Source organism: Sorex araneus, chromosome 2, assembly GCF_027595985.1.
Source record: "Sorex araneus isolate mSorAra2 chromosome 2, mSorAra2.pri, whole genome shotgun sequence".
Lineage (NCBI taxonomy): Eukaryota > Metazoa > Chordata > Mammalia > Eulipotyphla > Soricidae > Sorex > Sorex araneus.
In genome coordinates, this window is record NC_073303.1 from 294,319,312 (window position 1) to 294,332,519 (window position 13,208).

A 13,208-nucleotide genomic window follows, 5' to 3' on the forward strand; every position below is an offset into this window, starting at 1 on the left:
TGCAGTAGGAATTTTTGGAAAAGCAGAGTAGGTGGGAGAAAAAGTCACCCAGAGGTTCTACTTGTCGAGTCCACTAGCATTAATATTTTGAGATGGTTCTTCCTGTCTCTATTCTATGACAAGTTTATTTGCCTTGCACACAACTGCAACATGCAAATTGCACATATTTTTGAACTACATAACTGTCGCTGTATTACTTTAAAAACATTCCCTGTATCCTGACAGCCTAGCAGGTATTTCCAAAATTAGTTCTGAAGCATTCAAGAGTTCACTTGAGGGCATGAAAGCACATGCAAAGCACAATTTCCACTTGGGAGGCCCAGGTTTAACCCCTGGTACTGTTAGCCTTGCAGGAGTGCTAGGCTAAGTAGAAGTACTTCTCCCTAAGTAGGAGCCTGTAGTAATTGACACCTTGAGCAGTTGTGGCCCCAAAAATAAAAAACATTGAGGGGTCCATTTTAATCTAGTTGCAATTCATATGCATCTCCTTCACACTATCTCCACACGTCAATTTTTTTTTTAGGTTTTCGGGTCACACCTGGCGGTGCTCAGGAATCACTTCTGGTGGGGCTTGGGGACCATCTATGGGGTGCACACCTGAGAGAGAACCTGCCAGTCATCTCTTTGACCCCATTCCCATACATCGAATACTTCGACCTGTCTTCTCACCACGCCTTATAATTTCCCTTATCTGTGTAGCATAGCTTTTTCAAGTCGTACATTTTCGACTATCACCGGCCAATCCACTATCATTTCTCTCACCGCCCCCCCCCCACCGTTTTGTGCCACACTTGCGCCCGGCTCTGGGCTCAGGGTCCCTCCTGGCAGTGCAGTGCTAGGAATCAAACCCGGGCCTCCTGGATGCAGAGCACACGCTCAACCCATTAAGGATTCTGACACCCCACCCACCACTTGGCTTTAAAAGAAATTTCCTGGCATCCATCCCAAGGAGCAGTAAAAATCGGGCCAATGAGCTAAGGAGAGAACAGGTATGCCCTTGCCTGGACAATCTGGGCCTGATCCCTGGCCCTGTTTTGGGGCGTACCCCTCCCACAAAGTGGCCCCCAGGTGCTCTCAGCACTGTTTAGGAGGGTTACCCACCCACCTCCAAATAGAATAAAAAGAATTTGAAATTCTATTTTCTATCAAAATGTTACATGTTTGTCAGCTGAAAATTAAAGAAAGGGCAAAGCCCCCTCGAAAGTGAAAATAGTTGTGAGTGAAATCTCCAGGCTTTCTCGGGGTCGGGATGGGCTACCTCCCCCCACACCTCCCTGTACTTCCAGAAGCCTCGGCAGTCATGTCCACACCCCAAAGCTGCCACGGGATGGCTGCTTACGTCGTCCATGGTAGGGCATATCCCATCAAAACTCCCTTTTCCTCTGCTCAGTTAGTGGAATTGTTTGCAGCTCTTAAAGTTTTTCAAATGTTTCCTTTACAAGCATTTAATCTATTCTCAGACAGCCAGTATGTTGTTAGATCATTAACTGTTTTGGAAACGGTTCCTTCCATTCAACCATCCTCTGCTACTTTCCAGTGGTTTTCTGACATTCAAAAATGCATCCATTGTCGGTCCCACCCTTTCTTTGTTGGGCACATTCGTGCACACTCTGATTTACCTGGACCTTTGTCACAGGGCAATGATTTGGTAGATAAAGCCATGCGCCTTGTTGCTCTAGCACTAACTCCTGATCCACTCAAGGACGCGCAAGAGGCGTGTCATCATTCCATGCCCTTCACCATTTAAATTCCTCCACACTACGCCAGATGTTTGGCATTACTAGAGAGCAAGCCCGGCTTATAGTTAAAGGCTGCAAGACCTGCCTACCTTTCATGCCCGAACCTCACTATGGCGTCAATCCCAGAGGGCTTATCTCTGGTGAACTCTGGCAGATGCATGTTACTCATATCCCCACCTTTGGCAAGCTTAAATATGTTCATGTTACTGTTGATACCTTTAGCAGATCCCTTTCTGCTTCAGCACTAGCAGGAGAAGCTACTAAACATGTGATTACCCACATGCTGTCTACTTTTGCAATAATGGGACAGCCCAAGATTATTAAGACTGATAATGGTCCTGGTTATACAAGCCAAAAATTCAAAGACTTTTGTGCTCGGTTGAGAATTAAATATGTCACCGGCATTCCATACAATCCCCAGGGTCAAGGCATAGTTGAACGTGCCCACCAGACACTCAAAAACACTCTCCTAAAGCTGCAGGCTCAGGAGACATTGCACACCTTCAAGGGCAATTCTCGCCTCTTGCTTTCTCATGCCCTGTTCGTCCTGAATTTTCTTACACTGGATGACGCTGGTCGCTCGGCGGCCGATCGCCTGTGGCACCCCTCCTCTAAGGATAATTATGCTCAAATACTCTGGAAAGACCCTGTCACCGGTTCGTGGCACGGCCCTGACCCCGCCCTCATTTGGGGAAAAGGACATGTCTGTGTATATGACAACAAAAATCAGGGCACTAGATGGCTCCCTGAGAGATTGGTAAAATTATATAACAAACCTCAGGAGTCAAGTGACTCCCCACAAGATTAGTTAAATTATATTATTGAACCAGGGGAAACCACCCCTGAGACAGACTTTTCTGTTCTCTTACAGGAGACATCATGGACCTGCCTCGAATGCTGTTTTTATGGACTTGGCTATTTTTTGCCTGAGCGTCGCCAGCTTCCGCCTCAGTCTATCAACTTTTTAACTATACTTGGTTGGTTGTGAATGAAGCGGGCGATGCTGTCTACGCCTCCTCTTCCACTGGCACTCAACACCACTGGCCCGAGCTTAGAGTGGACCTGTGTCAGCTGGCCCTAGGAGCCAGCTCTGACTGGGGCACCCATGAATATCTCTGGCCCCTGGATAGGACCCCTGACCTTCCTGATCGTTGCTTCTCTAGAGGCGTACCCGGCTGTGGTTGCTATAGTACACGAGCAGAACTTACTCACACTGACTTTTATGTGTGTCCAGGCCCCCATCGAGACCGCTCGCTCTCACATCAATGCGGCCAGGCCTCTGACTATTTTTGTGCCTCTTGGGGTTGCGAAACCACCGGCACTACGTACTGGAACCCCTCCTCCTCCTGGGACTTCATCACTGTAAAACGCCTCCCAGACTTCAGCCCCTCCAAGTACCGGTTATGGTATTCCGACAGAGTCCCCGGAGAGCCATGTGACCACTTGAGCCCCGCCAGTGGCTGGTGTAACCCCATTGTCATTTCTTTCACAGCCAGTGGCAGACAACATGATTGGCTTAGTTCTCGAGACCTGCAATGGGGACTGCACCTCTACATGTCCTATAGGGACTATGGTCTGCTTTTTAGTATCCGTCTTCTTAAAGAACTTCCCAATTTACATAAAGCAGCTATCGGGCCTAATTCAGCCCTTCACTCCCCTTCCCAAGAGGACTCACACCCCTCTCCCCCTCCAGTGAACGCCCTACCAGCAGTAGCCTAGCCTATGCCCACATACTTTCGCCCCACACTTCCTGAAGGGAGCCCTTCCTCCTCTGAACTAATTTTGGAAATGGTGAATGCATCTGTTGAAGCCCTTCATGCTACCCATTCAGCCCGATACGAGCAATGCTGGATTTGCTTTTCCCCAAGACCCCCCTTTTATGAGGGTGTTGCAATTTTTGCTCAGGTCTTATTCACCAATGACCCCGAGGCCTTGAGATGGGCCCCAGATGAGGACCACGGCCTTACCTTGGGTCAGGTCCACGGTGAGGTCTTTGTCTCCTAGGACCCGAAATGCTCCCTCCTTTTGAATTGCAGGACATTTGTAATGTCTCCCAGCGCGTGGACGCCTCTTTCACCTATGTCTCGGCCCCGCCTGAGTCTTACTTTGCCTGCTCTGCTGGCCTTACCACTCATGTCGAGACCAGTGCCTTCTTGCGCACCAGAGACTACTGTGTCCTGGTCCACCTGTTTCCCAGGCTCTCCATTCATGACCCTGAGGATTTTCTCAGTTTTTGGGGAAAAAGGGGCAGTCTTACCCCGCCACAAAAGAGAACCACTCACAGCAATAACCCTAGCTGTTGTCTTAGGACTAGGCGCTACAGGACTGGCACTGGCATTGTCTCCCTAATTACTTCCAAACAGCAGTACAATCAACTCAGCCAGGTTGTAGACAGAGACATTCAGGAACTGCAGAAAGGGCTGCAAGATTTAAAGGACTCTTTAACTTCCCTCTCTGAAGTAGTCTTACAAAACCACAGAGGTTTGGATTTGTTTTTTTTACAAGAGGGCGGACTCTGTGTGGCCCTTAAAGAGGAATGCTATTTTTATGCAGACAAGACAGGTCTAGTACAGGATAGCATTGATAAGGTCAAAAGGAGCCTGGAAGAAAGAAAAAGGGCTAGAGAAAAACAGGAGTCATGGTATCAAAATTGGTTTTCCACTTCACCCCGGCTGTCCACGTTACTGCCTAGTCTTTTGGGACCCCTCGTGGGTCTCCTGATACTACTATTCTTTGGCCCTTGGGCCTTTAGTCGCTTAACCTCTTTTATTAAGTCGCAGATTGACTCGGCCACCAGAAGCACGGTTGCTGTTCATTATCATCGCCTTGGACCGATACCGCCTCCTGAAGAGGGAGTTCCTGACCAAGTCCCGGAGACAGACCGGCTCAACTTCTCCCCTCTAGCCGAGAGACTAGGGTCCCCTTGGTACCATAGGCTCTGGGCTCATTTCCCAGGGACACGGCACCCTGACATCCCCTCTCCCACTATGGGTCAGCTGTGAGGTTAGCCTATGACGGGATATAGTGTAACGCCAGACCCGAATAGGAGCAGCAAGGGGTCTCCATGACGGGAGTAGTGTGAGGCCTTACCTCTTGAGTCCCCATCACATTTTCACTAAGCGCTTACCCTGTGCAACCTCCCCTTAGCTTCACCTTGGGGGCGGCTGGCAGAAAAAATAACCAAGCGCCACATATAAGAGCACAGTGATGGCAAGAGTAAGAATCCCCTCACATAGCCTAAGACAGAGCCCCTGCCCCCTCGGGTCTGGAGGCACGTTACATAGCCTAAGACACGGCACCTCACCTACCCAGGCGGCTCTCAGTAGCCCTCAATTTTTTATATATAAAAACACAGGGGGAGATGTGGGGGACCGGGACCCTGGGAAAAGGAGAACTTAGCCATTTCCCCAGACAGGGAGTGCCCACCAAGATATTGTATTATGTAACAGACATCCTGTACCAAGGGCGAGACCCACAAAGATGACAGGCATATCATGTTCCAGTCTGCTGATCCCCCTTACGCAAATGCCCCGCGAATGCCCCGCGTGATCCACCCTGGCCCCCTCGCAAAAGCCTTGCCCCTCAGCCTATATATTCTGTATACTTTCCTTCAATAAACGAGACCTTGACAACAGTTCCTTGCTTGGTCTCCCTCTTCTTTCTCGCCCTTGCTATTTCAGGTAGCGCCTCTTCAGACCCTGGAATAACTTAGTCCCGCGGGACGGGACACATACTTCCCTCCATTCCTATATTGCCCACTGCTGACTGACTGGATATTATGATAAATAATTTTCTCCTAGATTCTGGAAAGCAGCATTCCAACTTTCAGCATTGCTACTAAGAAATCTGATGATAATGTAATTTCTGAGTTGTTCTATTTCTTTTTCCCCTTTGAAAGCTTTTAAGACCTTCTTGTCCCTGCTGGGCAGACTGGTCCAGGCTTAGGAGTCTGGCGCTTTCTTGGAATGGGGGTGAATTTCCCTTTCTGCCTGAAGGCACAGCAGCCCCCACCTGACACCCTCCGACACAGAAATGGCCAAGCTCTACAACCGAACTGCACCGAACTGCCAAGCCACCAAATCATTCTGTATCTACAGCTCCTGGACTGGACACCTCAAAATTTCACAGGACTGTCAGCCTGGTCAAATCACATGAAATCTGATGGGACCGCTGCACAGAAGATGACCAAGCTCAACGGGCCGCAACAGTTAACAGAGAAGGTGCAATAGCACCACGGAGAGTAATGTTCCTCAGACAACGACTCTGGTAACACCCTCGTGAGACAGAACAATGATGGGAATCAAACCCGGGTCGACCGTCAACCACAAATCGGTATCAAGCTATGGTTTAATAATCTCACTTGCCTTCATGTTGTAACAGTATGAAGGAAATCTGTTTGTGCCTGCCAGGGGGGCAGACTGAAGTGGAGGGTGGGACACGGGGGACGTAACTGATGGTGGGGGGAGGTCACACTGGTGATGGGATTGGGGGCGGGACATTTAAGGTCTGAAATTAATGTATTATCAACATCCTAGAAAATCAGTGTTACAATAATAATAATAATAATAATAAAAAAATCTTGTCTCTGCTGTTCTGATCGCATGCACTAAGGCTTCAGGTGAGCCGTCTAAGGGTTCTGGAGAGGGTGGCCTCTGAGCCAGAAGCTCAGGCCCTTCAGGTGGGGGATAAACTGTTTCCTATTACTTCCTGGGTGATTTCCTTCCCTCTAGTCCTGCATCCTTCCGGGAATCCCTTTTAGCTGGCTCCCTGGCACATCACCAAATGTTCTTAGCGTCGACTTCTTCGTCTGTTCCCTGCCTCCACTTTGTGCCCTCGCTGACTCTGAACGCTGTAGCCAGCGATCTGGGTGAAAGGGAAGGTCAACCCCGTGACCCTGTAGCTTCAGACCCTCAAACGCCTTCCTCTGAACAAAAGGCAAAGCTCTTACAATGACCCACAAGCAGCCTGATGTGATCTGGGCCCATCGGTCTGACTTCATCTCTGAGGAGCTACTCACAACGGAGACCTTGTTCTGGACAGTTTACAAAGCAGAAAAGAAAAACTACAAAAAACAGAACCTTGCAAAACATAATTTAAAAACAAAAACCTTGACAGTCATTAGAGCATAGTTAATTTTTTCATCTTTATTTTTCTCAGAACCAGGTCTTCAAACATGCAAGGCATGTGCTCTGCCATGAAACTGTATTCCCGAGGCCCTAGTCTGTCTGACTCTTTTATGAAACTGAATGTTCAGTGCAGTATCTCAAGATAGTACACATTAAAGCAGAGATGTTATTTATTGGATGCTAAAGTGTGATCAGAAAAGAGAAAGCATTCATTTTTCAGAAGTCTCATTTCTTCCATAACTTCTGTATCAATCCTACCACAGTATCTCCAAACACTGAGTTTCACAACAGATTTTTGAGCTAGAGCTACAGTATAGCTGGGAGGGAGCTTGTCTTGCAAGAGGCCGACCTGGGTCCGATCCCCAGGCCTGCACGTGGTCCCCGAGCCCAGCCAGGAGCGATCCCTGAGTGCAGAGCCAGGAGTGAGCCCTGAACACAAACACAAACAACCAGTATATTTTCCAAAATATTCAAGCCCAAAGCTGGGGAAGAGAAACGGCGTCATCATGGCACAACTGACCTGATACTGTAGCTTTTCCTGAAATGGGGTTGGCGGTGGACACCAGGGATGTAGCACTTATGACAGAGGGGGCAGTGGCCTTGCAGGTTCCCATGGTGGCCTGGCTCACACACACTTGCTGCTGCCCGGAAGTTTTCACGACAGAACCAAGAGTCGATGAGCTGGGTGCTGCTCCTTCTGACTGCTCAGCCCGGGGACAGAAATCACAGAAGACAAGCAGTGTGACTGGCCACAGAGAACACTGAGTGCTAGCGAGTCAGGCTATCGCAGTCTCTCATAGCCTGTAGGCAGCACATGCAGAAGGGGTTACCCCATTTAGCCTGCTTGGGGGGTCTCAGTGATGCTTGGGGGACCATGCGGTGCCAGGGATGCGAACTGGGGTTCCCACAAGTGAGGCATACGCTCGAGCCAACTGAGTCAGCTCCCTGGCCAAGGTTACAGCATTTAAAATCTAGTTCAGTGATTGCTACACATGTAGATTTCGTGTGGACAAGTAAATGACTAAGGAGTGTTACATGATTACTACTCTTAAAAACATAAAAATGCATCACTCCTCTCACTTCACAAAATGCTATGTGAACACTCACTAAGTACAAGAATATAAGCCCTGCGCACAACCAAGGTGTGGCCTCAAAAACCAACCCCAAAATACCCCCCCAAAACCAAGAACTCAATAATATCATCAAGAAGGCAGTATAAAGAATGAGATTTAAAAAAAAAAATCTGACTTGAACTTATCTTTCAAAACCTTCTATATTGATAGCACAGCGGGTAGGGTGTTTGCCTTGCATGCGGCCAATCCAGGTTCGGTTCCTCCATTCCTCTCGGAGAGCCAGGCAAGCTACCCGTGGCGTATTTGATATGCCAAAAACAGTAACAAGTCTCACAATGGAGACGTTACTGGTGCCCGCTCGAGCAAATCGATGAACAGCGGGATGACAGTGCTTCAGCTTAATAAAATACACTAAGTAGCCCCATCAGATAATGGGCTAAGATTCTGAACAGCCTTTTCTCCAAAGATAACTCTAAGCACATGTTAAAATGCTCAGTATCATTAACTACTAGGGAAGTGTAAATCAAAACGAGATGCCACCTCACATATACACCGAGGGCTATAATGAAACAAAACCAAAGATGCCCCCAAAACCAAGTGTCCAGCATGTCAGTATGTGGGCAAACAGAACTCTTGCACATCACTGATGGGAAATATACAGTTACTTGGGAAAGATTTTAGTCATTACTCAAGCACTGCAATTCCTTCCCTAGTCCTATAGAGCAAAAGAAAAAACCAATGTTATTCTACAAAAATGTGTGGTTGATGAAAGAACATAACCGAACTGTGGTTGTGGTGGGGACTGAGAGGGAGGACTTGTATGTGGGGACTGAGAGGGAGGTGTGTGTGTGTGTGTGTGTGTGTGTGTGTGTGTGTGTGTGTGTGTGTGCGCGCAAGATAATGTGGGAATTTATAATTATTGGGGATCCAGTTTCCTTTTAAAGCGCTGAAGAAACTATTCTGTAATTAGATACTAGCCATGATTGCACAAACCTGAAAATATTAATTTAAAAAAAGCATTGATATACTTAAAAAATGGCAAATTTTATTCAAATTAAGTGAAATTTACAAAGAGCAAAATAGGGGCTGGACATGGTACAGCTGACAGAGCACACGCCTGGAATGTGCCAACTTGGGTCCATTCCCCGGCAGTACACAGTTGACACCAAGCATCAACGGGCAGCATGGCTGGGATGGCCCGTGTGTACCGGGCACTGCGGGCCCAAGCAGCACGGCACCCTCGGCCCTTGTGCTAAACCCGCTGGCCTGAGAAGCACCTTAAGAGCACCACCAGGGAGGGGGCGACCCCAGCCCCCCACAGAGCTCACTGCTATGTCTGCTCATCTTCCTTTCGCCTTCAGCCTTTCAGCTTCATTCCAGTTTTTTCTGTCATGCTAATTCTCACCTGTTGTGCAGGCCCATTGGCTGAGAGGGCCACTGCGGGCGAGGTGGCAGTGGTGATGACCCCTCCCGCCACCCTCAGCATGGTGGTGCCAGGCTTTGAGAGCTGGGAGGTTGCTGGCACGGTCTTCAAGGTGCTATCGGATATTTTCATCAGAGATGCCTGTCCTCCAGGGGCGGCCTGCGGAAATGAAAACGGACTGAAGCCGAGTACTGACGCCCGGGCGAGCCGCACACCTCCTTCCTCACTTGCTCTTGCCCCAACTAGAGCAAGTCTAACAGAGCCCTGCGAATTGAGACTAAAGATGCTTGTGCATCTTTCTCAAACGTTCTCAAGCTTACCTTTCACCTTCCACTGTTCTTGCCCCTTATATAAAGTAAGAAATGCATTTGGAAATAATTATTTGGCACCTGTCTTCAAAAATAGCAGGCCATTTGCTACCAAAATAACTGAGTCTGATGTGATAAACATACAGATCATCTAACTGAAAAGGGTCCAAATTTAAGTGGGAAAGTTCATGGTATCCAGGCGAGCACAGTCTAATATTTTAGTACTGCAGAACTACTCAACAAATTGCAGCTTCAGCAGTTCGACATTTCTATGAATGGCACGAGTAAGCATTTCTAGCTTGGCAGACCACTTGGTCTTGACTGACTCCCGTAAGTCAATGAGATCATGCAATGAGTCCAGCATGTTCCCAGAAGATGTTACATAAAAAAAACAGAAAACCTGCGGCTCAGTTTGCTGACCCTGGTGTGAAGGATAACTTAGCACTCAAGGTAAGTGCACCCCCACGGGCACCCCACTGCTCAGTCTCTGAGGAGTCACTGTTGCCAGGAATATCAGAAAGTTTTTATTACAGCTTTATTTCATCCAGTATTTTCATACACTTTGCACGACAGTTTCAGCCCCTATTAACTGATAAAGAGATTGCCAGGTTACTAGCTAGTGACAGGAGGAGCTATAATTAGAATCCAGAAAGAGTAGCCATGGGATAATTTGCATTGAGGCCTTACACAAATTAAAACCACATGAGATATCACTGCACACCCACAAAAAGATTAATATCCAGAACGATGATAACCTTCCATGCTGCAGAGGGAATAGTACTTATGGGAAAATCGAATGGTGCAAGTGCTTTGCAAAACCATTCATTACTGTACAAAGAGACCTGTACGACAATATTCCTAACAGGATCATCCATATGCTCAAGCCTGAAAATAACCCAAATCTCCATTAACAAAAATAGTCATGCAACAAACTCCTACTCAAGAATAAAAAAGAGGGGCTGGAGCAATAGCACAGCGGGTAGGGTGTTTGCCTTGCACGGGGCCAATCCGGGTTCGATTCCCAGCATCCCATATGGTTCCCCCGAGCATCGCCAGAAGTAATTCTTGAGTGCATGAGCCAGGAGTAACTCCTGTGCATAGCTGGGTGTGACCCAAAATGAAAAAAAAAAAAAAGAATAAAAGAGTAAGATATTTAATGTACATTGATAAATCTCAAAAACATTATCTGAAAGACTCAAAAGAGGACATATTATCTCAAAACACTTAAACGAGAACATATCATCTCATTTTGGTGATAGTAGGCTGCACAAATGAAAGCCAATTTAAGATAAAAGAAATAAGAAAAATAGTAAAAGTGGGAAATGAGGGTCATATTTTAGAGTGATAGAAATGTCTGTGCCTTGTTAAGGACAGAAACTCATGAGTAAGCATAGATTTACACACATATTCATGTATAAACACAAACATTTATCAGAACTGATAGTCTGTGCAGTGTTTTATGTGAATTATATCCTAATAAAAGGCAACAATAATTGTCTAAGCTGCTGTGGCAGAACAAGGAAGAACACTGTACTAGTTGCATTACAAGCAGCAAAGGTTTTAAGGAAACTGAAGACTTTGGGGGCCTCTTTTCTGTCTGAAGTAACTATGAGCATCTGACAAAAGGAAAATCAGTGCTCAAGGCGCCAAAGGCAGCGAATTTGATTCCATCAATGCTTTAAGGAGTGCTAGTCTCTCAAGAAGACATCGAACAGCTCTGTAACAAATGAGCTGATATTATAGTTAAAACCTCCCTGATTAGGAAACCTCCAAAAGATATTACGACTTAGTATAGTACCAATTCTATAGACCAACTCAGTAATGAGTCAGGCCTCATTCAGATACCAATGCCAGACAGAAGCCAACAAGCTCTATAGTTTGTAATTCCATAATTACCAATTCTGCAATTTCAAAATGAAGAAATTCTCTAATAAAATATCCTTGCTGGGGGCTGGATCGATAGCACAGCGGGTAGGGCGTTTGCCTTGCATGGGGCCAACCCAGGTTCGATTCCCAGCATCCCTATGGTCACCAGAGCACCACCAGGAGTAATTCCTGAGTGCAGAGCTAGGAGTGACCCCTGAGCATCACTGGGTGTGACCCCCAAAGCAATAAATAAATAAATAAAATAATAATAAAATATTCTTGCTCTTATCCTTCTTGGCCATCTGCACACCCATGTTCATCGCTGCACTTAGTACAACAGCCAAATATGGAAAGAACCCAAATGCCTGACTACAGAGTGGATCAGCAAACTGTAATATAAAAAATGGAATACCATGCAGCTTAAAAAAAAAAAAAACAGCATCATACAGTTGGCAGCAACATGGATAGAACTGAGGATACTGTGAGAGTGAAGTCAGCTGAATGAAAGGGCAGGCTGGAGAATGATCTCTCTTGTATGTGGGACTTACAGATATAGAGCCACACAAGTGAGCTGGGGCGGGGGAGGTAAGGGGAAATGGGGCTGGGGTCCTTTAGGGAGGAAGACAGGTACACTGCTGATAGGTGTAGTGTTGGAATTATGTCCATAAGAAACCATTATTAACAGTATTGTGAGCCCCTCAAATAATTAAATTAAAAAAATAATTTTCTTATAAAATTGTTTCGGATTCCTCCACCCCTCTCGGAGAGCCTGGAAATCTACCGAGAGTATCTCGCCTGCATAGCAGAGCCTGGCAAGCTCCCTGTAGCGTATTGGATATGCCAAAAACAGTAACAACAAGTCTCACAATGGAGACATTACTGGTGCCCGCTTGAGCAAACTGATGAACAATGGGATGACAGTGATACAGTGATAAAATAGTTAAAATTTTTTTTATCAACTTAAACTCAAACCAAAATTATACTAAATACAAATATTAAAAAAACAAAAAACAAAAAACCCAAACCCAGCATCAAAACCAAATATAATGACATTATCAAACAGGGTTGGTTGAGGGGCCGAAGGGATAGTACAGTGGGTAGGGCACTTGCCTTGCAAGCGGCTGACCCAGGTTCAATCCCCAGCGGCCCATATGGTTCACGAACCCTGCAAGTAGTCCCTGAGCACAGAGTCAGGAGTAATCCCTGAGCACAGGTGGGCGAGACCCAAAACAAACAAACAAAAACCATGGTTGGTTCAACATTGGAAAAATCAATACAATTGACCACATTAACAGAAAGCAAACTCAAAGATTCATTTCAATACACAAAATAAAAGCATTTGACAAAGTCACTGTTCATTCCACTTCCTGAAAACTGATGCTTTACAGTCATAGCAAAAGCATTGTTTCTTGACAAACGATACCAGATAGTCTATAACCTCTGCACGTTATTTCATGTTTTTAGAGACTTAGCTGCAGAGTTGTCTCAGCAGTCTCTTATTTAAAATCCCTGCCCTTATGCTTTGGCGTCTGCTAAGGAACGTTGCAGCAACAGGCACCAAAGCCCTGGGGGCAGTTACTACACTGATGCTGCGGCCGAAACAACCTGACACTATTCACAGAGTCCACCAGAAGCTTCCTCCAGAGAAATTTAAGAACGAAGTGCCAAGAAAA

The 13,208-nt window shown here is 46.5% G+C and overlaps 1 protein-coding gene across 9 annotated transcripts in view; it reads right to left on the minus strand.

The window, feature by feature from the left end:
- The window catches only part of YEATS2 (YEATS domain containing 2), a 93,501-nt gene that overhangs the window by 14,255 nt on the left and 66,038 nt on the right, over positions 1-13,208 (minus strand). For 5 of the 9 annotated variants that reach the window (XM_055125155.1, XM_055125153.1, XM_055125154.1 and 2 more), the window contains 3 exons: positions 12,646-12,738; positions 9,344-9,520; positions 7,386-7,566 (listed from right to left, as the gene is read on the minus strand). In XM_055125155.1, coding sequence (XP_054981130.1) covers positions 7,386-7,566; positions 9,344-9,520; positions 12,646-12,738 — 451 coding nt within the window. The remainder of the gene's footprint in view (positions 1-7,385; positions 7,567-9,343; positions 9,521-12,645; positions 12,739-13,208) is intronic. The other 4 variants (XM_055125159.1, XM_055125157.1, XM_055125158.1 and 1 more) reach the window with 1 other exon arrangement.